At 34.2% G+C, this 25,171-nt stretch overlaps 5 protein-coding genes and 1 long non-coding RNA gene across 6 annotated transcripts; 3 read left to right on the top strand and 3 right to left on the bottom strand.

Moving 5' to 3' along the window:
- The first annotated feature begins 541 nt into the window (after positions 1-541).
- LOC142553385 (uncharacterized) lies at positions 542-6,796 on the top strand. The gene is made up of 11 exons (XM_075663597.1): positions 542-681; positions 813-1,328; positions 1,839-1,955; positions 2,062-2,181; positions 2,651-2,738; positions 3,065-3,156; positions 3,229-3,358; positions 4,009-4,102; positions 4,363-4,438; positions 4,521-4,556; positions 4,646-6,796. The coding sequence occupies exons 2-11, from the start codon at positions 1,053-1,055 to the stop codon at positions 4,649-4,651; spliced, it is 1,035 nt and encodes a 344-aa protein (XP_075519712.1). The 5' UTR covers positions 542-681; positions 813-1,052; the 3' UTR covers positions 4,652-6,796.
- A 140-nt stretch (positions 6,797-6,936) lies between these two features.
- LOC142554343 (uncharacterized) lies at positions 6,937-7,838 on the top strand. Its single transcript, XM_075665018.1, has 2 exons — positions 6,937-7,202; positions 7,481-7,838. The coding sequence occupies exons 1-2, from the start codon at positions 7,041-7,043 to the stop codon at positions 7,598-7,600; spliced, it is 282 nt and encodes a 93-aa protein (XP_075521133.1). The 5' UTR covers positions 6,937-7,040; the 3' UTR covers positions 7,601-7,838.
- A 1,025-nt stretch (positions 7,839-8,863) lies between these two features.
- On the bottom strand, positions 8,864-10,059 carry LOC142553387 (uncharacterized). The gene is made up of 2 exons (XR_012821941.1): positions 9,932-10,059; positions 8,864-9,788 (listed from the first exon to the last, which is right to left on the bottom strand). It is a non-coding gene; the product is annotated as an uncharacterized LOC142553387 (long non-coding RNA).
- A 1,399-nt stretch (positions 10,060-11,458) lies between these two features.
- Positions 11,459-15,383, bottom strand: LOC142553384 (CBL-interacting serine/threonine-protein kinase 10-like). Its single transcript, XM_075663595.1, is given in 3 exon segments — positions 11,459-11,764; positions 11,766-13,022; positions 15,254-15,383. Coding segments are annotated over 2 exon segments (1,293 nt in total). The 5' UTR covers positions 13,017-13,022; positions 15,254-15,383; the 3' UTR covers positions 11,459-11,722.
- A 4,472-nt stretch (positions 15,384-19,855) lies between these two features.
- On the top strand, positions 19,856-21,293 carry LOC142553386 (LOB domain-containing protein 15-like). Its single transcript, XM_075663598.1, has 3 exons — positions 19,856-20,034; positions 20,154-20,391; positions 20,622-21,293. The coding sequence occupies exons 1-3, from the start codon at positions 20,021-20,023 to the stop codon at positions 21,039-21,041; spliced, it is 672 nt and encodes a 223-aa protein (XP_075519713.1). The 5' UTR covers positions 19,856-20,020; the 3' UTR covers positions 21,042-21,293.
- Positions 21,294-22,099: 806 nt separating this feature from the next.
- On the bottom strand, positions 22,100-24,447 carry LOC142553383 (peroxidase 4-like). Its single transcript, XM_075663594.1, has 4 exons — positions 24,135-24,447; positions 23,383-23,574; positions 22,948-23,116; positions 22,100-22,759 (listed from the first exon to the last, which is right to left on the bottom strand). The coding sequence occupies exons 1-4, from the start codon at positions 24,369-24,371 to the stop codon at positions 22,365-22,367; spliced, it is 993 nt and encodes a 330-aa protein (XP_075519709.1). The 5' UTR covers positions 24,372-24,447; the 3' UTR covers positions 22,100-22,364.
- Between the last annotated feature and the right edge of the window lie 724 nt (positions 24,448-25,171).

Raw genomic sequence — 25,171 nt, 5'->3', positions numbered from 1 at the left:
TATGATTCTAAATTACAAAGATATGATGTGATTGTTCGTACTATTGATTAGGACTTGAGCGTTAATACAAGAATGAACAACTAAATCTACCTATATGAATTTAAAAAACTACCCGCAATCAAATAAGCTCGAACATGAGACCAACAAGTCTCAGAGCCTCAACTTTAACTATTGAATCAAGATCTCATCCGCAACTGACTTCATAGATTCAAGTGAACTTTCAAAACTAAACTTAAAACTAAGAAGCTAGAACAAAATAATTGTAATACGAATTTTAAAAACTTGTCACAACTTCTTTCCTATTTATATTTTATTTAATTAGTTTAATTACCATTTTTACACAATTTAGTAATTAAATATATTAAATATACATGAATTGCCATATATATATATATATATATATATATAAATATCGTTAAAAGCTATATAAAATTTCAAATTGGACTATCAAAATTATTTGAAATTTTTTTCAATCTATGTCCAGCAAATTCATTTTCTTCTTTTTAGGGGAAAAAAAATAGTAATAGAGAAACTAATGTTGAATCAACCGAAGGATTGGGCAGGCCCAATTTCGGCCCGCGGGTCTTACAATACAAACGGCGTCGGCTCCCTCCTTGATTTGCCCGCCAGCATACTGGGAGGTCGGTTTCAGCAAAAACCTACTGAGCATGGATTCAAAAGGTACTCTTTCCTTTTATTTCTCAAACATTTTTCAAAGGTTTTCTATGCTCACCGATGATAAGCTTATATAAATGTCCAGATTTTTCTCAGTTTCGTGTTTCTGCTTTGATTTTTTACTATTTGCGTTCCAGTGTAAAGAGCGCATGAAATGTGGCTATAACTGGGTTTCAGCATTCGTGTTTTTATTGGTTTTGAGAATTTCTGAGTAATGTCTCTAGGAAGAAGTTCGATTAGGGGCACTGCTAATAAAGTTCATATGAAAGCGAATGTTGCTGCTGGAAGACCAGGAGGGTTGAGTGATGGTATTAGAGATCTAGAGCTTAAGAAAAAGGGAAGTAAAAAGGTGCAAAGTAGAGTCGATAATAATAGTGATGTTTCTTATGTCAACGTGCACGAGAAATCGAATAAACCTAGTAGTAAAGGAAAAAAAGGACGATAAATTGAAGAGTAGAACTCGAAATGAATGGCTTGAAGTAGTAGTTGATAGGAACTCCGGCCGGAAGAGGAAGAGAATCGATGCGGATACCGGTAAGTCTGTGGATCGAACACATGAAGGCAATCTGAAAAAATACAAAGCAAGGCCTGTGTTTAAAGATGAGAAAAGAGTGATTAGATCCAATTTTGATAAAGAAAGCTGCTTGAAAAAGGTAATTTTCTCTTTCATTGCTGCTTCGCCCTCAACAAATACCAGCTCCCACTCTCCTGACCTCTTGAAGAAGTTGGTGCTTTTAGTAGCGTTTGTATCCTTAGTATATTTACGTTAATTTATTTTTGTGCAGTATCTGTGTCGATGTTTCACTGCTTGTTATAAACTTTTGGAATTTTGAACATGCCAAGAATTTTGGATCTTCATTTAAGACTTAGCAGCTGAAGTAAACAATAGAGAAAGTAATTTTACTCTATATGTCTATTGGCTGTATCATAACCATTCAATAAGCTGCATTTTTGTAACTATTTCCTATTTTAATGTTTGCTCATACTTTTTAAAGTTGTTTGTAAAAGTCTTGGTCCTAGACTAGTGGAAATCAGCTACATGCAACTCTCATCCCCATAGTGCAAATTCACCAACAAGCATATTGTATTTATAACTCTCAATATTATCATTTCAATGTCTAGATAAACTCCTTCTCCTAATTTTCTGTCTTTACATTATCCAGGTGGACAGTGAACAGAAGAAACAGCAAGCAGCAAACATTGATGTTGAAATGTCAAATATTGCAATGTTTCGTGCCGTTTGTCCTAGCTCCTCAATCCTTTCCTTTGTGGAAGACAATGTAAATTGACCTCGTCTTGAATGCTTGATAAGTATATCATCTTCAAAAAGATATTGTTTTCTAAAATCTTTGGTCAGGCTAAGATTTCTCTTATATCGTTTTCCAGTTACTAGGTCATAGACGGGAGATTGAATTTAGGAGGGCAGAATACAACACCAAGCTTTCTGCCCCTTTAGATAACATTCCTTTCTCAACAAGTTCAGAAAGGGAGAGGATCGAAGTACCAGTATGCACATATATCTTGTACATTCTCCTTTTAAATTTCGGTTTGGCGAACCTTGGCGTACAGTGTCAATGTACATTTTTTTTTCAAGCATGAAACTGTAGGTGCTCATTGAAGATGAGAGATTGAGACAAAATGCAGATGCATCCTATCCTTGCAATATTGTGTATACCTATTACAATCCCCTGTAGATCATGTCTTTTACCACTTTATCATTTGCTAGAAGAATTAAGCTATGTAGTTTGGTGCAAACTTAGGATCTTGGAGTCAATGATGCACAGATTAAAAATCTAATTTTGATGGAGATGCCGTAATTGCGCCATATTTTCTCAGTTTTCGAGGATAAGCATCCTGGTATAAATAATATACTCTAATGACTGCCAGTCAATAACATTGAGCCTAAAATCAACAAAATCTTCTCCATCATTTGAAAATTTACTTTTATAGGTGGTGGGTACTAACTATTTTATAGGTGTTTCGTAAGAAATTAGAATTCTTTGCTGCGGCCAAGATTTCATCGTCATTTCCATCCCCTGATCTTTCAGAGATTGCATTTGCGGGTAAGACTGTTTAATCTTCTAACCAGAGTCAGATGATGAATTCTTTTCTACATATTGCGAACTAATGCTCGAGGCGAGTGATATACGTGCTATTTGCTCAATACTGTGTTTCTTGATTTGGTTGCTTCTTTTGTTCATGCTTCATTTATTAATTTGAATCTCAATGTGGAAAATTTTGGGGAAAATGTTTTATTTTTACTGGTTTTAGAGGCAAACATGAAATTGTTTACTTTTCCGTTGTTTACTTTTATTGTAATCCTTCTAGGAATATAGGTTTGTTACGAGTGTGGGGTTAACATATGTACTTTGGATTTGAATCTCTTTAGGACGGTCAAACATGGGAAAATCATCTTTGTTCAATGCACTTACCAGGCAATGGGGTGTTGTACGGACATCAGACAAGCCCGGACTTACTCAGGTGCTGCATGTGTTGTACAGCTGAATCAAAAGTATGTTGGTTATGCATATGTTTTAACTTACTCTTTTGTAGACTATTAATTTTTTCAAACTTGGACCGAAGCTCTCGCTAGTGGACTTACCTGGATACGGGTTTGCTTATGCTAAAGATGAAGTGAAAGAATCTTGGGAGGAACTTGTGAGTCTGAAACTGCGTGTTAAGAGTTTGTTTATGTCTTTCTCTTCATCTGTTTACCTTTGTTAATTTGGCATCATCATTCTTCAGTAGCTGATATTATGTCACGTGCATTTGTAAATAGCATCGTGTCATGGAAAATGTAACGTCTTTTCTTCCTATTAAATAAGTTAAGTGAGATTTGCATAGTGCAATACTTATTCTTACTGGCATATAAAGAAAAAGGAAGCTGCCTGTCTCTGGAACGAGTAGTGGCCTATTGATCTCAACTTGCCATGGCTTGATGTCAGTCTGTATTGATAATTTACTGGTATATTCATATCATATTAAATTTTTTACTTGCGTTTGATAATGTTGAATTAACAAGTTAAATTGTGTCACATCTATTGGTTGTTTAGGAAATTTCAACTGGAATTCTGAACCAGATGTAACATGGCAATCTGAAGACTAAGTGGTCTTTGATTAAATTATTTTTCTTGAGTTGACTCGCATGTTAAACTAGATTACGAACAACTTCAGGAGTGTACTTGCTGTGATTGTGTCTTTGGTGTTTATCTGAGGGTACTTGTCTGTTTTCCTTACGAATGTAACTTTTTGTGTTTACAAGAATAATATTTGAATTCCGTTTCACAGTTTCATATATTGTATGTTCATAACACCCAGAATGCACATTTGCAGGTGACCGTGTTAGTCTGAAGCGAGTGTGCCTTCTTGTTGACACAAAATGGGGTATGAAACCAAGGGATCATGAGCTCATCCATTTGATGGAAAGGTAGGTATATCATATGTGATGATGCCTGCATGGATATGGTTTATTGTTGCATATGTTTTTGAATGTGGTTGATTTATTTACTTTTTCATCAAAAATAATTATAGTTTTATAAATAATTGAATTTTAATTTCTAGACTTGAAAGACTGGGGCTCTCAGTAGCCTTCCTCTTAATATTTTGCCTCATATATGTTATCCTGGTTTATTCTTGTCGGAGAGGCTTGAGTCTATTTTATGCGTTAACTTGCATGTCACAAACCAGGTATCAAATTGTTTTAACAAAGACAGATTTAGTTTTCCCAGCTACAGTGGCACGACGAGCAATGCAAATTGAAGAGGTAGTACACATCTTTTGCATTTGATTGAAATCTCAGTAAATATTTATTTCCATACTGAAGCTACAACATTTCTCGTCTACAGAGCCTCAAAGCAAGCAAGTCTGTGATTCAACCCTTGGTATGTTCAATTAGTTAGCCTAATATCTTATCAATCATAATAAAAATATTAAGTTACGGTGACATGCTTGAACTGCAAATGATGGTTAGCTCTAGTACTGGGGCTGGCATCAGAAGTTTAAGGACAGTACTTGCCAATGTTGGTCGGTTCATGAAGCGCTAAAAGTTGTTTCTTGATCAGGTATGTGTACACAAATTAAGTCTAAATTAGTGAAGTTAGTTGATCGACTCAACTCCAATTATCATGTCAATTGGTCTGGACCCCCTAAGCGGGATTAGTTTTTATAAGCTTTGTTTTACTAGGCTGCTCTAAGCTTAGTAGGACCCGAACCACCTAACCTGTTGACTGCCTTACTTGGTAGTTATTATGAAAACCATATCTTATCTATGTGAGCATAAGAGCGATGGTTCATTCATGTTGCAACACTGCTGTGGTCGAGTCGGCATGGACCGTCTCTATGTGCTCTAACGTCGACCTGGGATTCTTGTGACTCAAATTTGATTGGTTGAACGAATACATTTCAAAATCTTCAAATAGAACAAATACTTCCTTTCATATCACATCGTTATCTAGTTTTTTTAAGCCTGTTTATTAAAGCTGACCGGATTGAATCCTTTCCTAAAAAATTAAGCTTCCTCAACTCCAACTTGTTGACAATGTCATTTTACAAGATTGGTTCAACTCCGATTGGCTTATTTATCTGTTTTGTTAGGATTAGGAAAAAATGCAGTGGGTTTTGACAGCCGAGTACTGTTTTGGATTCCCATTCTTGCATAGAAAATATATAATTATCCAATCCTTTGTCTATGTCAATGTTTGAAAAATAATATAAATCCATAGCTGTGAAAAGATAACTCTTGAAACTTGAATTTGTCAAAATTCAAAATACTTAATATATGACGAGAGAGAATATACGGAGAATTGTCCAACTACTATTTTTTTTGGTTGCTTTTTTCATTATTGTTCAACTACTTTTTTATATGATCCATAACAACCCGATAAAGGGGTTTGAAACTTTGACTTATTCTTATATGTATTGCTCAAATAAAAATCAAATATCAAAAAGAAATGCTCTCAAGTTAACGTGTTGAAATATAACGGGTTGGGTTGACTTCTTAAAAATTATTTGCATAAAAAAATACATGAACACGACGTTCCGAGTGGGGAAAAAAATGTTTTTCTCAATTTAATGGTAGGAAATAGTATTGGTGTCTATAGAAGGATGGATTAAATAATATAGTTTTGTAGTATTTTTAAAATCTCAATAATTTTTTTTTTCTTGAGGGATTTATTACTTATTAGCCATTTATTGAAAACGTAAAAGAGGGCCCAAATATTTACACTTGGCACGTAAGCTATCGATTTCCATAATTAATTAATACCTCATATTTGTAACAGTCCATTAAATCGCGACTTTCTAAAATTACAATTACGTTTACTGGGACAACCAATAATGCGGACCGGACCTTCTGTGACATTTCTTGCTTCTAACTTGTAAATTTCGAGTATGATGGCATACTATATTTGGATGAAGTATAGGAACTGGAACATATATATAAAAAATGAAAAATAGAGTAATGGCTGCTGGTTATAGTTAGAACTAGTTATTCTGTACACGCGATGCGTATGTGTAGTCTTTTTTATCATTATCAATGGGCTAAAGTGAAATTTGATTAATTATGGAAGCACTAAATTGATATTTGAATTGTTGAAATAAAAAAAAATGTGTGTTGAAATTTAAAAAAAAATAACAAAAAATAAAAGTTTAATATTAGTATCGTATAAGATAAAGTTGGAGGAAAAAGTTGGTGTTTTTTTAGGTGGTTATTGTCATGTCCTCAACTTTAATAAAATAGAATAGAAGTAATCAAGCAAAGCAGAGATCGATCAGAAATAAGTTCATGGAGTTTGATCAAGTAGAGGTTTTTTGAGCTCCATCTCGATTAAAAAAAATGAAGTAATTTGAGCTTGTTAATCAGACGTTAACCATATGGTATTACCTCATGGTCACGTCCGACTATTTTTGTTAATTCTCATATATGAATGAGGTTGACACGATAAATCATAGAGTTTTTATGTTAGAATAAATATAGATTGGTGGATTAAAAAAACAATATTATTTAGGCATAACATAGATACGAAAACTCAAATTTTACAATAATTAAAGTAAAAAAATTAACTATCCATTTGGGTTGGACCAGCAAAACGGTGGTTACCCGCTGCACCCCTACATGTTAATATGATAATAATATTATTTTTCTTATTAGTATTATATTAATTGCGAACATATAATTAGGCATAATTGCATAAAGCACGTAATAATTGTAATAAATGATAATATAAAATACATATGAAGATTTTAGTCAAATAGCAAGCCAACCCACCCACCTTCTCCACCACTGACAAAATTCATATTCTTTTCTTCACCTAATCATTTCATTTCTTCCTCAACGGAGAGAGAGAGAGACAGGGAGGGAGGAGAAAATGTGTCCCCTCAGAATTATTCTCATCTTCCTCTCCGCCACCCTGGCCGGATTCCTCGTACTCCGAGGCCTCAAATCGCCGCCAAATCAAACTGACGACGTCGTCGCTTCCTCTGCCGAAGAAGAAATTGCCTCCAAGAACACCGTTTCCCCTTCTTCCAGGGTAATGTTATGATCATTGTGATGGTTTGATTTTTTCCATTCAGTTCATTCCAGTTCGAACGCTTTCAAGTTGAATTTTAGTTGTCAGGAAGCCGACGAACTACTTGGATTGGTTTAATTTTAATGTGTGTCTAGTTCGGGAAAAATCGTGTTCTGTTTTTTTCGTTATGCTGAATTAAATTTAACTTTCTTCTCATTGAGCACTTATTTTGTATAGAAGGAAAAGAAACGATGAATTTTAGCTACGATGATTCTGATATTTATAAAATGTGATTGCAGTTCTGTACGGTCGTAGGGAAGGGGTTTTGGACTTGTGTGGATATGGCAAGCGGCAGATATCTGTGGAGGAATTTAGTTTCTTCATCTTCTCCATCAGAAGGAAAGCTTCGTGCTGATTAACTCGGTCCATGATGCGTTATAGGCCATTCTTTCCACTCTGTTTGTTTGGGTCATTTTCTTGTATTTTTTACCTGTCATGTTAGATCTGGTTTGACGCAATGCAATCTGCGTTACAATCATTGTGATTGCGAGTTTTATGCATGATTTTATAAAGGTGGGTGCAGCCTGTTGTAGTACTTCTGTGCTCAAATAGTTCATTCATCCTTGTATAGATGATTGGTATTACCTTGTTGTTAAAGATTCTTTCTTTCTGCTGCCTTAATTTTGTGGTTTCACTTGAAAAATGTACTTCAATTTGAGTGTTTATTTGCACAAAGGTAAGTTTTTGGTTGGTTTTGTGTTTACCTGTGGGGGCTCGGTGACGATAATTTGTGTGGATGTTTAATTTGAATTGTCGTGAATGACTCGTGTTCTGGTGTTTACTTGTCATCAGATTATAATGGATCAAAGTGCTGGTCCCATTTGCACAAGTTCTTTTAGAAACTTCTGGTTGGATATGGATGAAAGTGCTGCATGATCACAGTTTCATTTGTTATGCATTAGTCATGGGTGCCAATTGCTGTTCTTTTATGACTTTCCCTTTTCCATTGGTCAGCAAGTTTTAACCATTGACCTGTTATGCATGTCTATTAAAATATATGGTTTAGTTCAATGCACATTGCCAAAAAATTCAGTATAATATATGTGTATGGTTTAACTTGTCAATTGGCTTGATTTGAAATTGACATGGCATACAGGTGTTTCCTGTTACTTCCTCCATCTTTCTTAGAATGAGGAACAGTATTTAATGTTTCTTATTTACAGTAATAAGCTTCCGTAGTTAGCTGGAGGCATTGTGTGTGATGTTTAAGTTCAACATTCTCTGAATCTTAAATTTTCCCAGTTTTTGGTTCCTATTCAGGCATCTGTAGCCTTAGATCTACGGCCTTTGCATTTATTAAGGTATTTGGTTAGTTTGGTTCTTGCAAGTAAGGGTTTTCCACTGGCTTTAAAACACTGTGCTTTATTGGTATGGATGAATAAATGTATGGCTTTTTCCTTGATTCTTTTTGTGACAGAAGATTCCATTAATATTTGGGGTTCCTTTTGCTTGCTTGCTTGCATGTTGTTTATTCCTATCTTTTCTACTGTTGAATGCATTCCATTCCCCCCCTCCCCCTTCTACTTAATTTCTTGTAAATAGTTGTACTAATCCGTGTATGTTTGATTTGAAAACATATGGACCAATCTCAGTCAGCAGCTGATATGATATTTGTTCTATGGTTCTTTTTTAATGCCTACACTTAGCTGTAAATCTGGTGGGGTTGAAAGGGGACTGATTCTCCTAGTTGAAAAAATTCTCTGTATTAATAGAAAAAATTTCAAATTTTATGCATTTTTTCTATAAATTATAAAACCCCCCTCCCAAAGTAGACAATTTGATTTTATCGTTGTTTGTACTTTTGATGGGTTTTTTCCAATTATTCTTTTAGCCTTTTTTTATATCAAATATTCTTTTACCATGCTGTGGATCAATAGTGATATAATATGTAAAAAAGAAAAAAATAGTAAAGTCAGTTCTATGGGAGGAAACTGGATGGATTCTATTCTGATTTGGGGGGAAAATACTTTATTTCTTGTTTTATGTAATGACTGATAAACATAATCAAAATAAATTAAATACAATTTATTATATGTATGTCATCAGGTGAATGTGAATCTGAGTACCAGCCGCCACCCGTTTTTCATATAAAAGTGAAAAACCATATTTTCCAATCTCAAGAATATCGATGGGACATAATGCTTGAAAACCCATTAAAAAAAATTTGTAATGGTAAACCCAAGCAAGAAATACTCTATCTGACTGTGATCGAAAAGGAAACTAGGCTGCAATTGTCACAGCCCGGTTAGCTTCACCATAATCCCACTACTAATAAATATATAAAATAATAATAATAATAATAATGAAGAAAAAAAATCTACGAATCACTACGGTCATTTTCTGCTGTTGAATTGAGGTTAATCCATTCGATCAGAAAACAATAGAAAATTGTAAAGAAAGTGTGAGATGAGGAGAAGGAAGGTGACAAAGGAGACCCAACAAACCCTTTGATGGAGAGGTAAAAGGAAAAGGGGGGAGATTCGTTGCATGTTATCTGCTGACGTCTCGTAGTCCCAGATTCAAAGGCCACACGTACAATAGGGTATACTGTTGGATTGTTAGATGGAACTAAAGCACTTGATTTACTGCAATGATCGGGTTTAGGATCATTTTGTTTATTGAAGTGATTATGTTTGATCAGAACAGTAGAAAACTACCAAATTTTTAGTGCCGTGATTTTGCAGATTTACTGTGAATCCACGGCGGAGAATCAGGCAGCACAACGGTGAAATCGGGAGTGGTGCTTGGCGTACCAAGAAGAAACGCCCCTGGGAGGTGGTGCTGTGCATCTATGGCTTCCCCACAAATGTTGCTGCTCTTCAGGTTATTTTTTTTAAGAGCAAGAAATAGAGGCGGTGCCATTTTTTAGCTACTCGTTTTTGTGAAATTATTTATTTATTTTGAGTAAATTTTCATTAATTTAAGCTCGTGTTTTAGAAAATGTATCGTTCTTAATTTTTATATTTAAGAAACCAGAAATCCTGCTGTCCTGATTACCTTGTAAAAGTGTTATGCTGGGAAGGTAATTTTAGATTAGTGATACGAAACATAACAAATACGGCAGGGTCTTATGAAATTTGCTGTGATGGTTTTGTATTTTGGCCGTAAATAATTGAAGATGGATTGTGTTTGATTGGAGCTTGCAGTTTGAATGGGCATGGCAACATCCAGTGGAATCTGTAGCCGTACGATCAGCTGCTGCAAGTTTCAAATCCCTTTCTGGAATTGCCAATAAGATTAAATTAGCCCTACACTATGCTCTCACTTCCTGCATGGAACAGGTATATCAAATTTTGTATAGATGGACTGGTTATTGATTCTTTCTGATGTGATTCTTCATATGTTCCTATTTTCTTTCTTTGTTCTGTGTTTCAGCTTGAATCTTGCTATAAACTTCTTCTCCACAAAGTACAGAAACCATACATCTGGTTGTCCAACTTTGCCTCAGCAAATGCGAACACAGAATTGTACAATGGATGAGTTGCCCTGTTACAATGAGAGCAATACAGGGGCGACTGATGATTTGAGTTCCGACGACGACTGTGATTTAAATGACGTTTTGCAAGAATCAACACAAGAATCTATAGAAGCAGCAAGAAAAGCAAGTGATTCTCCAAGCAGTCTTGGTGGTTTCGAAGAAACTTTTCCAAGACATATCATTGATACAAGCCATGAGTTTACTGGTTGTTAAAAGGAAAATTGGATAGGGATAAAGAACTTACAGCATAGCAGAAAAGAAGATCAAAGGCAGTCATCACCTCCTAATCGAGCAGAATCTTCATTTGTCACCAGCTTCTGTAATATTGTCAGTTACAGTTATGTTGAAGACGAGCAAAATACTACCTGTATCAGTGGAAGAGTTTGACAAGAAACAGTCGGCAACAACCTTTGTTGCTTGTAAAGGTCAACTCACAATCAAGAAGAAAGTCGAGGTTATAGCTATTTTTACACCCTCGCCTTGCCATATGATCGGTTCAGGCGGTAAGAAGAGAAAGGCAGTTGCATATCCTGAGATAATCGACTTGACAAAGTCTCCCATGTATTAATGTATTAACGTGAGGAATCTGTGTTATCCAAATGAATGAACAATTTGAACCTCAATATTTTGAGAGTAGGTGTACAATTAGATCCCATCGTTACCTAGAGAACCAGACTAAGGTAAAAACTTGCACAAATATAGCTTAAGAATTTTAAAAAATTGCACGAAACCAACCAATTTTGTAATGGTAAAAATAGTAGGCAGTCAGAATATATAGCATTTCTAAATGATAGCGTGTCCCAAAAATTGAAGAATAACTCGGGTAAAGTTGAACCAAGAATTTCTTTCTACAAACATTTTTAGCCTCCGCAAAATTAGTTTATTAAAAGAACAACAAACAAACTATGTCGGGTATTTGAATGAAGTTAGACTAGGAAATTCAGTCAATGAGCGATTCAATGTATTTGAAAGGAAGCATACTCAAGGCGGTTCACCGTCCGTGTCAAGTACAAACAATTTCTTGCAGACCAGGTCTAATAACTTCAGTCCAATAAATTATGATATTCAGAGGTATCTCCATTTGTTTTCCTCACTTCCACCATATGAAACGCTGGGGCGACCCCAAATATCTCCGCTTCTATCCATAAAATTCCATTCCTACCTTCCTTCGTTGCCTCAAACTTGAACAACCCCTCGTCCTTTTTACTTATCTTCAGCTTTGAACGTTTGGCAATTTCTTCCAGCATAGAGACAATAACAGATGCAGGTTTCGAGGAAAAGAATCGGGCTTTCGAACAAGGCTCCTCAAACAATCTGGAAACATCAAATCCATCTGATAATGATATTATGTCAAACGCATTTAGGTTTGTAAGCCTCGGATTTTCTTCCAAAACACCACCATTTGCGTGCTGAAATGAAGCCATGGCATTTCTATCTGATGAATTAGTTGTACTACTCTCTGCATTGTAAGTTCTTGATTTCATGCTTAACCCTCGCCTAAACCAAGCATTTTCCTTGATTCTTGCTATTGTAATTCGACTTTCTGGATTTGGATCCAGTATTCTTGTAAGTAACTTGCGTACTTCAGGTTGAAACCAACTCGGGAACTTAAATTTCCCTTTCCCAATTTTTCTGTACATCTCCATCAAATTAGAATCATAGAACGGAAGAAAACCGGCCAATAAAACATAAAGAATCACCCCACATGACCAAACATCAGCTTTGGCCCCATCATAACCTTTCCTGTTTATTACTTCAGGAGAAACATAGGCAGGAGTTCCACACGTGGTATGAAGGAGCCCGTCTAGGCGTTTTGATTCAGCAAGGGCACTCAAACCAAAATCAGAAACTTTCAGATTTTCATTCTCGTCTAATAATATGTTTTCAGGTTTTAAATCCCGATGGTAGACAGCCCTGCTATGGCAGAAATCAACAGCATTTATTAACTGCTGAAAATATTTTCGTGCAACATCTTCCTGTAATTTTCCCTTAACCACCTTGTTGAACAGCTCGCCACCTTTAGCATACTCCATCACAAAATAAATCTTGGTTTTTGTAGCCAAAACTTCATAAAGAAAAATAATATTCGGATGTCTCACCAATCTCATGATGGATATTTCCCGTATAATTTGAGCAGCATTCCCGATTCTCATGACCTTCTCCTTGTCTATCACTTTAATAGCAACACTTTGCCCAGTCTGGTAACTCCTAGCATAATAAACTTTTGCAAATGCACCCTGACCTAACAACCTCCCTAACTCGTATCTTTGCATCAATACCCCACTTTTGCTATCCATAATAATCTGTAAGAATTGTTAAAAGTCACCATCCAAGGTTCACATTTATGCTGGCTAGACCATTCATTCAGTCCTAAATAAGGTAACGATGGTTATATCCTGGAGCTACACTCTCATCCAGAACCAAAAATGTGGAAACTCATTCAAGGCCAAAATCTTGGAACTGAAGCGTTTCCCATAATGCATTAACATTTTTTGCCACCTCCTGTTTTTTTTTAATATTGAAGACTGCAATGCAATACTGGAATTTTAGGGCGAAAAATGAGAAACTTCAGTGACAAAAGGTCAATTTATCGGAGAGAAAGAGGCGTAATCCTGTTTGAAGAAATAACAATTATAAATATACACATTAAAAGAAAAGAAAGATGCATAACATGGTAGAATGACAGCATACTATGGCAAACAAAATTCAGCCCTTGGTTACTGCTAGTTGAGGACATCACAGAGTTGATAGGACTAGAAAGCTATCACCTCGGCTAAATTGCTATACTCTTAGTCAACATGATTCAATGTATATTAGACATATATAGGTAAATTGGAATGCTCTTAGCCTAACATATACAGACAGGATAACATAAATTTTCTAATATCTTTTAGCAGTATGTCACTATCAGTGAGCAAAAAGGTATGGCAGATGTCATTCATGATATGTGTATAAGAAAAACAAGAGGAATAAAAGGGATAGCTAACATGACAGATTCCATTCCAGTACATCAAACAGGTTTAGCTCAGTTGAGATACCAACCCAGAATTTACTGTGGAATGAATTGCATAAATGGGTCATATTAACCTAAGAGTAAAATCCAGGTGGCATACAATATCACCGACTTCAAATGAAGTTCTTATACATCCATCGTCAGAGTGTCCATCATTAAAATCAGGGATAAAATCCAACACGGGCAGAGTTTCCTCCTGAAGGTCGTGTATACTCGTAATCTATGAAAATTTAACCTATCAAACACCCTAAAAGCCTGGATTAATCATGCAATGAACCCATGACTGGTGAAACATCTGATATCCATGGTTTTACAAGCTTGATTTATTTCAATTTCCATTTTTTGTTTAATCTAAATAACAATGGGCTGATCACCAAGTTTCATAATGATCGATCCTATGTATTTTCCAATCTGGATGCTTACTTCATACTAACCCACCGAGGCACACGCGTTGCGTGTGTCATGAATATATGGAGCTAATATATTAAACATTCATGATATTACAACACCATGACACCAAATCATTTTGTACTTGAATCATGAAAGGGGCAGTGGATTCCAAAGCTTAAATAAATCTGTCAAACTCAATTTGTTACTTTACATGATATAAGTTTTGATCATAAAAAATAATATTTTTTTGAAGCCGTAATATCATCTAATTGAAAGAATGATAAATTTCAATGTAAGAGAAGTAAACAAATAGTCAAATGATTGTCCAACAAATATCAGAATATCATCAAAATAAAATTTATTGAATATAAAAACCTCAAATTTGTCTTCTAAATTCATCTTAATAAATTAATCAAAAAACAATTAAAGCTGTATTTATCTTTAGACATTTTATGCATAAGTTAAACCATCTTTGTTCTAGCATAATAAGAAAATATTCATTTTATTGAATCATACCCAAGTACAACATAAACATACAAAATAAATATAACAATCTATTAAAGCATGTTGTAAAAAAATTGAAATGACGTAACAAAATGTAAACTACTGCAAAAATTTCGTTAAATATATGGCAAATAAAGTAAAAATTGATAAACTCCTTTGATTTGCCAAAAAAACCAAAATATTGTAAGTAGATCACTTACAAAAATGAAGAATACAAATCGGCAAACTCCTATGTATTTTGCAATCTTACTTCAGATAAATTCCTAGAACTAAATTGATGCAACTTGAGGCCCAAACTGAAAATTTCTTAACATCCCAACTTCTAAATGATTGAACAGGGCAACACTACAACTAGAAAAACGATTGTAGAGAAGTCAAAACGACAGAAAAGTGGTGGGGAAAAAAACACACCCCCACACAGGTAAATCCTTCATGAATTAACAAGAAAATATTCAAAATCCATTCACAAAAGGTTAGTGAACCTGTAGTATATGCAGCTAATTCATTGTTTCAGAACTCGGAACAATAACCACACACACAATAAAGAACCAAATCGCAACAGATTATATTTTTGCTCCACAAATTTCATTCCACAACTAATTTAGGGAAATGGGGTTCGCTAATTACCTCTGAAATGACCCAGAATGAGTTCGATCAATCGAGAGACGGAGCTTCCTGTTTGTTGTGAGGTGGAGGGCCGGACATTAATTAAGACAAAACAAATTGTGGCTTTGTGGTTGCCTCTCACGGTATTCGTTACTTTTCAACTTTTCAAAACAACGTAAAAAAACGACCTTTGCCTGCTCACTGATATTTTTTTTTTCGATTTCGAAAATATCCAATTTTATATTTCCACCCAAAAAAATCCGATATAATATTTTTAAACATTGTCTGGGATTATTAAGATTATATATTTTTCAACTTTTGGAAGAAGCCAAAGAACCATTGGAGCTATAACGGCTAAAGGCTAAGAGCTGCCATTTTTCAGGTGTGTTTTCACTTTTAATACATAATATCTATTACGTGTTTTAAACCAATATTCCATTTTTGAAAAATAAAAATTATATTTGATTCTTTGCTAATAGTCTTAGGTATATTTTTTTAATCATGTTTCGATTTTTATTGTCAAAGTGTCGTAACTCTAAAAGTGTCATAAGTCGATAATACGACCTCTTTTATTTAGAAAAAAGATAATACATTTTAGTTGTGTGTATCAGTGAAACCCCATCATCATGTTTAACATGCTTAACTTCTGAAATTAGATTGCTATCATCCTCTCCAATTTGTCCTCACTTGGCTTTTTCAAGAAGATCCATGGAAATGGCCAAATTCAAGTCAACTGTTATTGTTGGACTAAAAATAATATATATTGGATTGGGTTGTGTGTTATTGAACTTTTCATTTTGCATAAATGAAAAATAGACGATAAAATAGTAAGTAGATTGTGTAAATTAAAGTTGATATTTATGAGTTTATATTGAGTTATATTTTATCAAAGTGTGATATTGACTATTCAAAAGATTTTCTCGCGCGCGTCTGCGTAGGGGTACAAATCAAGGGTCCGATTTGTACTGAAAATGCCTAACCTGTGACCAAGCGCAACATGTGTGCGATGAATGTCATGTCGATCTTGACAAAAATCACTCATCTAAGTTGCCCATCATGCGACTGTCTAGATAGATCTCGCGCGCGTCTGCGTAGGGGTACAAATCAAGGGTCCGATTTGTACTGAAAATGCCTAACCTGTGACCAAGCGCAACATGTGTGCGATGAATGTCATATCGATCTTGACAAAAATCACTCATCTAAGTTGCCCATCATGCGACTGTCTAGATAGATCTCGTGCGCATGTCCAGAGTCCTCAAAACATACAACAAATCTGTCATTCATTTTTCTCGTTTACTTCTGTTACTTCAGTTTCCGTGAAAAAGTTCAGATATTTTTTCAGTTCGTCGATGTAAGACCTTTGTGTTAAATTATTACAGAGTCAGCCATTATATCCTGAAAAACAGTTATTTGTCTTGATCCTCGGAGCACCATCGAATGCGACAAATCTGTTTTAAAAAAAATTGTATTTGTTACATGTTTCCGTTTATTTTCCAATTTTCATTCCATTTCATCTTCTCATGATTAATAATTTTTTCTATGCTATTTAATCTTTCTACATAATTGTCCACATTTTCTTTTATGTTTACATTTTATCTAACACTCACGACATCACAATTAATGTATATTTTACATAATCTCACTATTTCGCATTCTTATTTTCTTGTCGATGAGTTTACGTGATTTATCAAATCAAATATTTAAACTATTTCGGAGACAAATTTATGAAAATAATCTATTACTATTATTATTATTATTTTAATTTATATATTTGAACTTATACAAGTATAGACGACATCATATGTTACATAACTATCTAATATAAATAAAAATCACACATGATAAATACTTTTAATAAGTATAGACGACCTTTTTTTTTATCATTTACAGTATGACAAAAATTTGTGAGTGATGATCTCACGATCGTATTTTGTGAGACGGATCTTTTATTTGGGTCATCCATGAAAAAATATTACTTTTTATACTAAGATTATTACTTTTTATTGTGAATATCAGTAGAGTTGACCCGTCTCATAGATAAAAAATTCTTGATATCGTCTCACAAAAGACCTACTCTTACAGTATTGTACTTGTGTATCAAATCTTGACCGATCTATTTTTTATTTCCAAAAATATCTTGATCTCTAGTATTTATATGACACGTTAAAAATTAATATTACAATATATTTTTTATTTCCTAAATTGTTTTATAATAGCTATATAATAAAGTCCTTTTTTGATATTAAAAATACCAATATATATGCTCTATATCTCTTACTATTCATTAAATTTGGGCATAATAGAGGTTTTCTTTTTTTTTTTTTAATTCGTTATTACAAAATTACAGTGTAGTCTATCACTGATTTTCATAATTATGTTATTGTCTTATTTAAATATAATGAAATCAAATTTCAATATTAAAAATTTCAGTATGATCTGTCATTAATTTTTACAATTATTATATAATTTTTATTTAAATGTAAATGAAATAATCATAAAAAAAATTATACAAGAGTCAGTAATTAATTTAAATACAAAGTATATACATTATACCAGCATTTAAGTACAAAACCTGGGCCCGAAACAGCTCAGCCCACATAGAAATGGACAATGTCAGGTATTAAACTAATATGGGCCGACCCTTGTTCCTAACCAGTCCACCGCCAGCACGATGTCGGCTGGTCGGCGGCAGACCACACCCAATTCAATTTGTTTGCCGGCCCTATCTAACTAATATTTACTTCCTCTTCTTTTTATGGTATTTAATAAATTTTTTTTTTTGAGCATTTTTATGGTAAATTAGTTGTCTTACAGAATTCCTCTATCACCTCTTGAAATAAATTAAACATAATAGCATTTCCCATTTTTATGTTATTTTAAATATATAGTCAGGTTTCTATATTCGATATTATTTCTTCTTGTTTTGTAACTAATACAGTCTATTAACTAAGTTTCGGAAAGACGCACAGCCATTTTTTGAATAAATTAAACAAGAATAGGTCTCTTATGAGACGGTCTCACGAACCTTTATCTGTGAGACGGGTCAACACTACCGATATTCACAATAAAAAGTAATACTCTTAGCATAAAAAGTAATATTTTTTCATGGATGACCCAAATAAAATATATGTCTCGCAAAATACGATCCTTGAGACCGTCTCACACAAGTTTTTGCCAACGAAGATATAATAAATAAAATGTTTTTTTTTTCAACGCTATGCGATGTGTATATTCAATTGTTTTATTTTATGATATTACGGTTATTAAAAGTTTTAAGATTATATGTTGAATTTAAAATTTGAAAATGCATTATGTCACAATATAATGTAATGATAGAATTTATTTTTTTTTCGAATGATGAAAAGGTATATTTTAAAAAATAATTTATATATGTGAATGTGAAACTGAGACAAAAAATATGATTCAGATTTAAAACCAAAAAAATAATACTATATAATTACTGGCTTTTATTTGTTTAGAATATTATAAATAGATAATTAATTATTGATAATTAATTATTTATGCCCTGTGCATCGTGGCGTGGCGATTTAAATAATCAAAATATGAATTAATATAGTACATTTGAGGTCAAGCATGACAAGGAAATATTGGTATATACCACACTCTTCAACTTTTATTTATTATTATTTAATATATTTTTCAGCTTGAAAACGTCACTACCGAATTCAACGTGTGAAGCAATTAATGCAAGTAGTAGATTTCAGTCCAAAAGTCAACAAGGGCTACATGTCACACGTGGTATAGCTTTCAATAAGCTGGCATTATTTTAATAAATGGGTGATTGAAATTCGTGAGACGAGTCAAATACGTTCATATTTATAATAAAAAATAATAATTTTAATATAAAAAATAATATTTTTTTATGGATTATTTAAATAGAATATTAATCGAACAAAATTGATCAATGAGACTGTTTCACAGAAGTCTTGTGTATTTTAATTTTAATAAATATTCAACTTTGTACTTGTTGCCTTGTAATGAATGCTACACTATCATGTTAATAATGATTTAAAATTTAAGTTATTACGTTATTCATTTAAGAAAATAGTCTTAGGTATTTTATAAATTCGATTGTATAATGTTTTGTGTTGTGCTAGAAACAACATCAAATTGATTAAGAAAGATTTTGATGAAATGGAATAAAAGTGAAAAAATTATTATTTTTAGCAAAAGTTAAAATAGGTGATCTTGTAGGATGAATTTCTATTTTTTTTAGTCACCTAAATTCCATTTAATATTTTCGCTAATTTAATTTAATACTTATTTAAAAATTATGAAACTTTTTATATATATTTAGAAATAAACAAGAAGATTACTGATTCAGCTATAACGGGATTTTTTTAAAAAATTAAATTTTATGTGAACAATTTTTTTTCAAAAAGCAAAATCAAACTGGTTTTTCTTCGATCAAATATATTAAATCATCGTCATTGATCAAAGTCACATATAGATAATCTTTTCATTGACACTCAGATGAATGCTACATAATTGAGAATACAAAATTTATATATATCTATATTCATATATATAGGTAGTAGTATATTGTTTCAAATATTAAAAAAAAAAGGTAGTAGTATATATTTTGGTAAATGATTTATTTGTGGAAACCCTTGAAAATTCTTACCAAGAACATTGACCTATTTTCCCCTAATTAATCGAGGAGAATCAACACTCCTCTCTTAAGCACTTCCCTTGTTCCCCATTCGTGCTTCCTCTACCTCTTTTCCTCGAGTCTTAGCCTTGATCAGCAACATTAATTTTACTTGAATGTCCAGAGAAAGGTAAACCCTTTGATTTTCATCTCTTAGAAAAGCCCGAAACCCCATGAAACTCTTTAATTTTATCCATTGTTGACTTAACTTTTGTGTCTTCCGAAACGTCATTTTTCTTGTCTAATTAGGGTGGAGGGGTTCGACGAGACTGGCAAGAAGTTGAAGACGGAGAGTAACAGTAGTTCGGTGATGGGAAAGAGACAGATGATGCTAAACACAACAACTCCATGCGCAGCTTGTAAGCTTTTGCGAAGAAGATGCGCCGAAGAATGCCCATTTTCGCCTTATTTTTCCCCGCATGAACCCCAGAAATTTGCTGCTGTTCACAAAGTCTTTGGAGCCAGTAACGTTTCCAAGATGCTCATGGTAATATTAATATTCTTCACTTTCCAGTCAACCCCCACATCTCTATATTCAGATATATGTTCTTTGAAATGATGCCGGTCGCAACTATAAAACCCCATTTGATTGGATGGTATGTGAATTTATTGTAGAAAAATAAGGTTTTAGATCGATCAAGAATAGCCAAGAATCTTGACAGATCTAGGTATCATGTGTTTTGAAATTTTAATTCTTCTCGTTTGATTCATGATTAGGAGGTGCCAGAGTCGCAAAGAGCCGATGCTGCGAACTGCTTAGTTTATGAAGCTAATGTGAGGCTTAGAGATCCGGTTTATGGATGCATGGGTGCGATTTCAGCATTACAACAGCAGGTCCAAAATTTACAAGCTCAACTTAATGCCATCAGGGCTGAGATAATAACATACAGATATAGAGAAGCTGCAAATAACATCATTAATGCATCCAACGATCATGCCGCCGTGTTGGCTGTTTCCGTGGCTGAGCTGCCACAAGCTCCACCAACTCCAACCCTTTCTCCACCAGCTCCAACCCCACCTCCACCTCCGTCAGTCGTCGTTTCCTCGTCTTCTTCTGCTCCGTCTATGTACACCTCTCCTACTAACACTGCGAGCTACAACAGCATTTCCAACAATCGTGTACCTTACTTTGATTGAGTTATTGCAATAATCAATCGGCATTAAATATATGGTTTGTGCGACTAATATTTGGTTTCAAGATCATTAATGGTATCATCGGAATCAATCAAATCTTTTGTTGTACCAAATCTTCACACATAGATAGCCAGTTTTTTTCTAATATTTGTTCTGTTGAAAGATTCTAATTTCTTTTGCCGAAGTTTCTTCGAAGAATGGGTGTAAGTTGACTTTGTGGAGGTAGAGTTGCTAGATGAATTAATATTTAGTTTATATGTTTGGTGCTCTAATTTTTTTTCATTCCTCTCACTAATTTTGAAATTATTTTAGTGACGATCGCGATGTGTAAATCAAATATTGAAGATGGGAAATAATCGTGTAATTAAATAAAAGAGAAACGTTTCATATAAAATATCCGATAATATATATAACATCTTAATTTATATTCTCAATGGCCTGCCTAATTGAAAATGTCCATGGATTTCAATTTCTGGAAAATGGTTTGTACATAAAGGAATGGTGGTTGCACGTGCATGGGATCGTGAGCTTTGACTGTGTAATAAATAAAGTGTCTGCAAACATGTTAGTTTGTGCCATTTAAGGAGCTGGGTAGTTTAAGGCATACTAGAAATCAATTAGGAGACAAAAGGTATGATGATTGTGCTGCCCAATGCTGTAATGCTAATATTTCATAACACCAGAAATTTATGTAATCACTTAAATAACCATCCTTTAATTTCCTATCTTTTCAAAAAGAATATCATTTTGATTCCTCCAAATCCAGTTAAGAGTTAAGGCAACTATCATATACGTGCGCAAGTGAGATTTCTGATAATTTAAAAATGGAATACTTTTGGTTTTGTGGGTTTTGATTCATTAAATTTTCAAATTTTGATTTCTATACATTAACATTTTTTTGGTATTTCGGCCATATTTCATTGGGAAAATGGCATCGAAATTGATGACTTATCTGATGTCAAGTCAAAAATTAGATCAAAATAGCAAAAAAATTAAAGTTAATAACTAAAATTGGATAAGTTAGTGGATTTAAAAAAAATAGTCCAAAAAGATATACTATATCAAATTAAATGGGCTTCATTCAGATTCCATGTAGGATTAAAAGTGAACACAAGTACATGAGCACATATATAGTTCCCGAATAAGGAAAAATGGAAATTCAGCAAAGATACAAGCATGTTTTGAGTATAATTCGACATCATGAAAGTGTGAAGGTTGAATAACCAAAAGGTCCAACGCTTAGAAATGAAAAATGACTCGTCGTGCAAGTCTTTATTATTTGAAATAGTTTCTTCTCGATATAAAAGATCAATTCCGAATTGCTAATTAATTAACCCTCCTACAATTCTTCCTTATCTGGCCGTTTGATCCTCCAGTAAGAGGACTGATGTCACCCATTCTTATCATTGCTGCAACAAAATCATCATTAAAAGCTTTAGGGTTCTTGCTATATGTTTCGACAAACGAATCAGTGGATCCACCGTTGTAGAGTATTTGGTCAGAATGCAAGAGTCCATTCTTCACCAGAAGAAGTTTGTAGTAATCGTTGTCAAATGTTGTTGGTGTTTTAAGGTCGAGAGGGGCCAAGTTGTTGTCTCCAACCCCATTCCGACTAGGGCAATTGGCTTGTCTTGTTCTTGCAAAGGATGGATCGATGTTGGTTTCGTTGTATATCCTGTTTCTAAACGATGTACATCTTGCTTGCCCAATGGTGTGTGCTCCTGCTTATCAAAAATTAAACATATATATAATCAAATTTGATATCCACAACATCAGAATATATACGTCATTGATATATATAATTCTATTATAAATATAAATCTATATATAATAGAGTTAGCCTAGGATTATAAATTTTCTGGATATATTTTTTTTATCGAATGGATGTACATTTACGCGATGCACGTACCCGACAAGACTACCATATCCTTTACTGAGAGACCCCTAGCTTGGAATCTATTGACGAGGTTGGAAAGAGTAGAAGTGGGGGGAGGAATCACACCGCTGTTCGCAGCTGAAAGGCTTGCTGTTAAGGAATCCCTTCTTCCGACTTTAACGTTCCAATTCGGTCCTCCGAGCTGCGAAATTAACGATATTAATATACATATTGTATGTACATGTCGTCATTTATTATTTGACAATTCTAGATTGGATGATATAAAATTCATAGATTTTATCAAACGATTAGATATGAACATGCATGAAATATATTCATGCATGGCAGTAGTCATCATCTATTTCATACGAGTCAATCGACGAGTGAGTACTGTACGTGTTTGTGTATGCATAAGTTTTTTCCTTATTAACACTGTCACATATCGTTTGGCAAAATGAAATTACTCACCAGTACGACAGAATCTCTCGCGGCGATAGCGAGAATATCGGCACATGAGACGACCCCAGGACACACAGACTCGACCTTGGACTTGATATCATCAATTACGTTGAAACCCCTCACTGAGTTAAGATTGGGAACAGCAGTTTTCTCCCCAGTGAAAGAAGATGTGTCATCCAGAAGTACCGATCCATCGCACCCCTATCGATATTAGTAGCATTTTAGGAATTGAATATATATATATATATATATATATTGATGGGTATAAGACCAATTATTTGTTGGATTAATAGAATCGATTGGGCTTAGTGCTATTGAGGTCCATATCATTGATTATACTTGCAGAAGCCCAAGCCCATTAAGCCCATCAGACGCTCTTAAAAATCTATAAATAGATGAAGCTCTTGACAATTTGAGGGGCTCTCATTTTCATAAAAGTCCTTTAGTTCTCTGAATTTTCTTTGGACTGCTTACTGACTTGAGCATCGGAGTGTCCACGTCGGGAACCCTCCCGACGCCCACTTAACGAGTGTTCAGTGACTGCAGGTGACGCCCCGCAAATTAACTGTATATCGTCTACGTGGATCCGTTTACCAGCCAGGTGAGCTCGTTTACGGGCCAAGTGGACCAATTACTAATCAGTCGGATTTCGCTTGTGCAGTCTACTCGACTCATTTATTTTAGCTGCATCATATCCGTATGTATGTATATATATATATATATATATGTGTGTATGTATATGCTTGGAATAGAAAATATACTTGGACAAAGCAATCATGGAAGTGTAGGCGGAGAAGTGAGGCACCCATGCGTCTTTCCTTTGCCACCGCGGACTTAACCACCGATTCCACCACGTCGAACACCTTCGGACATGATTTTGTGTAATAACCAGTTGACAGTTGAGCGGAGACGCCGCCGGCTGAAAATGCAGCTATGACGACTAACCAACATATTGTGGTAATATTAAAACGCATTATCACTGAAGAAAAGGAAACCATTTTGAATTCTTCTCTCAAAATAAGAGTAAAAAGTTTGAAAAAGGGATAATATTAATTGGATGGATGATTTGTGAATTTTGATGAGCTATTTATAGAATTCAAACTGTAGCTAGACAAAACTTGCTTTGAAAAAAATGTAAGTGTTGGGTTTCATATAATTCCAGTTTAAATTGCCTCAGTCAATCGCGCGACGACTGGTAAAATTTTTGAATCCTTCAATGCTGCAATTATTTTGGAGGGGGCAGGTTACCTAATTATGCATGCATGCCAAAATCCATTTGACTAATTGCTCACAAATGTAGAAAAGAAAACAAATTTTGGATTTGATTAGTGACTTTTAGATTTTATCATAATAAATTAACTAAAGATCCATGGGAAAAAAAATCAAAGGATAGCGTGAAATGAGTTAGACGAGGAAGTTGAATAAGAGATCGGGGCAGGTTGAAGTTTTGTCAAAATTGAGTTAGTCTATGCATGCATAACATTTATATAGTAACATGCGCATATGAAGCCAAATTATCGTCGTAAAGCCATGCGGGATCGAATATTTAGTTCCAAAATTATATAAAGATCGATCCGAATTAGATTTGCGAGTTAGATATTTTTATAGGTGATACTCACGGGAAATTTAGGGTCCGATTCCAGTAAATGTCACTAGTCCTAGACGCAGGCTTTGAAATTGCCATGAGCCTGAAATCACAAATAAGACTGTTAGAAGATGGCCAGGAGGGTGTCATGGCATAGCCCCTCCGACGCTCAAGTCATAGAATGAGAATAAAAGTGGAAAACAGCTAAGGGTG

The sequence above is a fragment of the Primulina tabacum genome, chromosome 8 (genome assembly GCF_025594145.1).
Source record: "Primulina tabacum isolate GXHZ01 chromosome 8, ASM2559414v2, whole genome shotgun sequence".
In the NCBI taxonomy this organism is placed as follows: domain Eukaryota; kingdom Viridiplantae; phylum Streptophyta; class Magnoliopsida; order Lamiales; family Gesneriaceae; genus Primulina; species Primulina tabacum.
The sequence above is the reverse complement of the archived record's forward strand: the minus strand, read 5'-3'. Positions and strand labels throughout refer to the sequence as shown.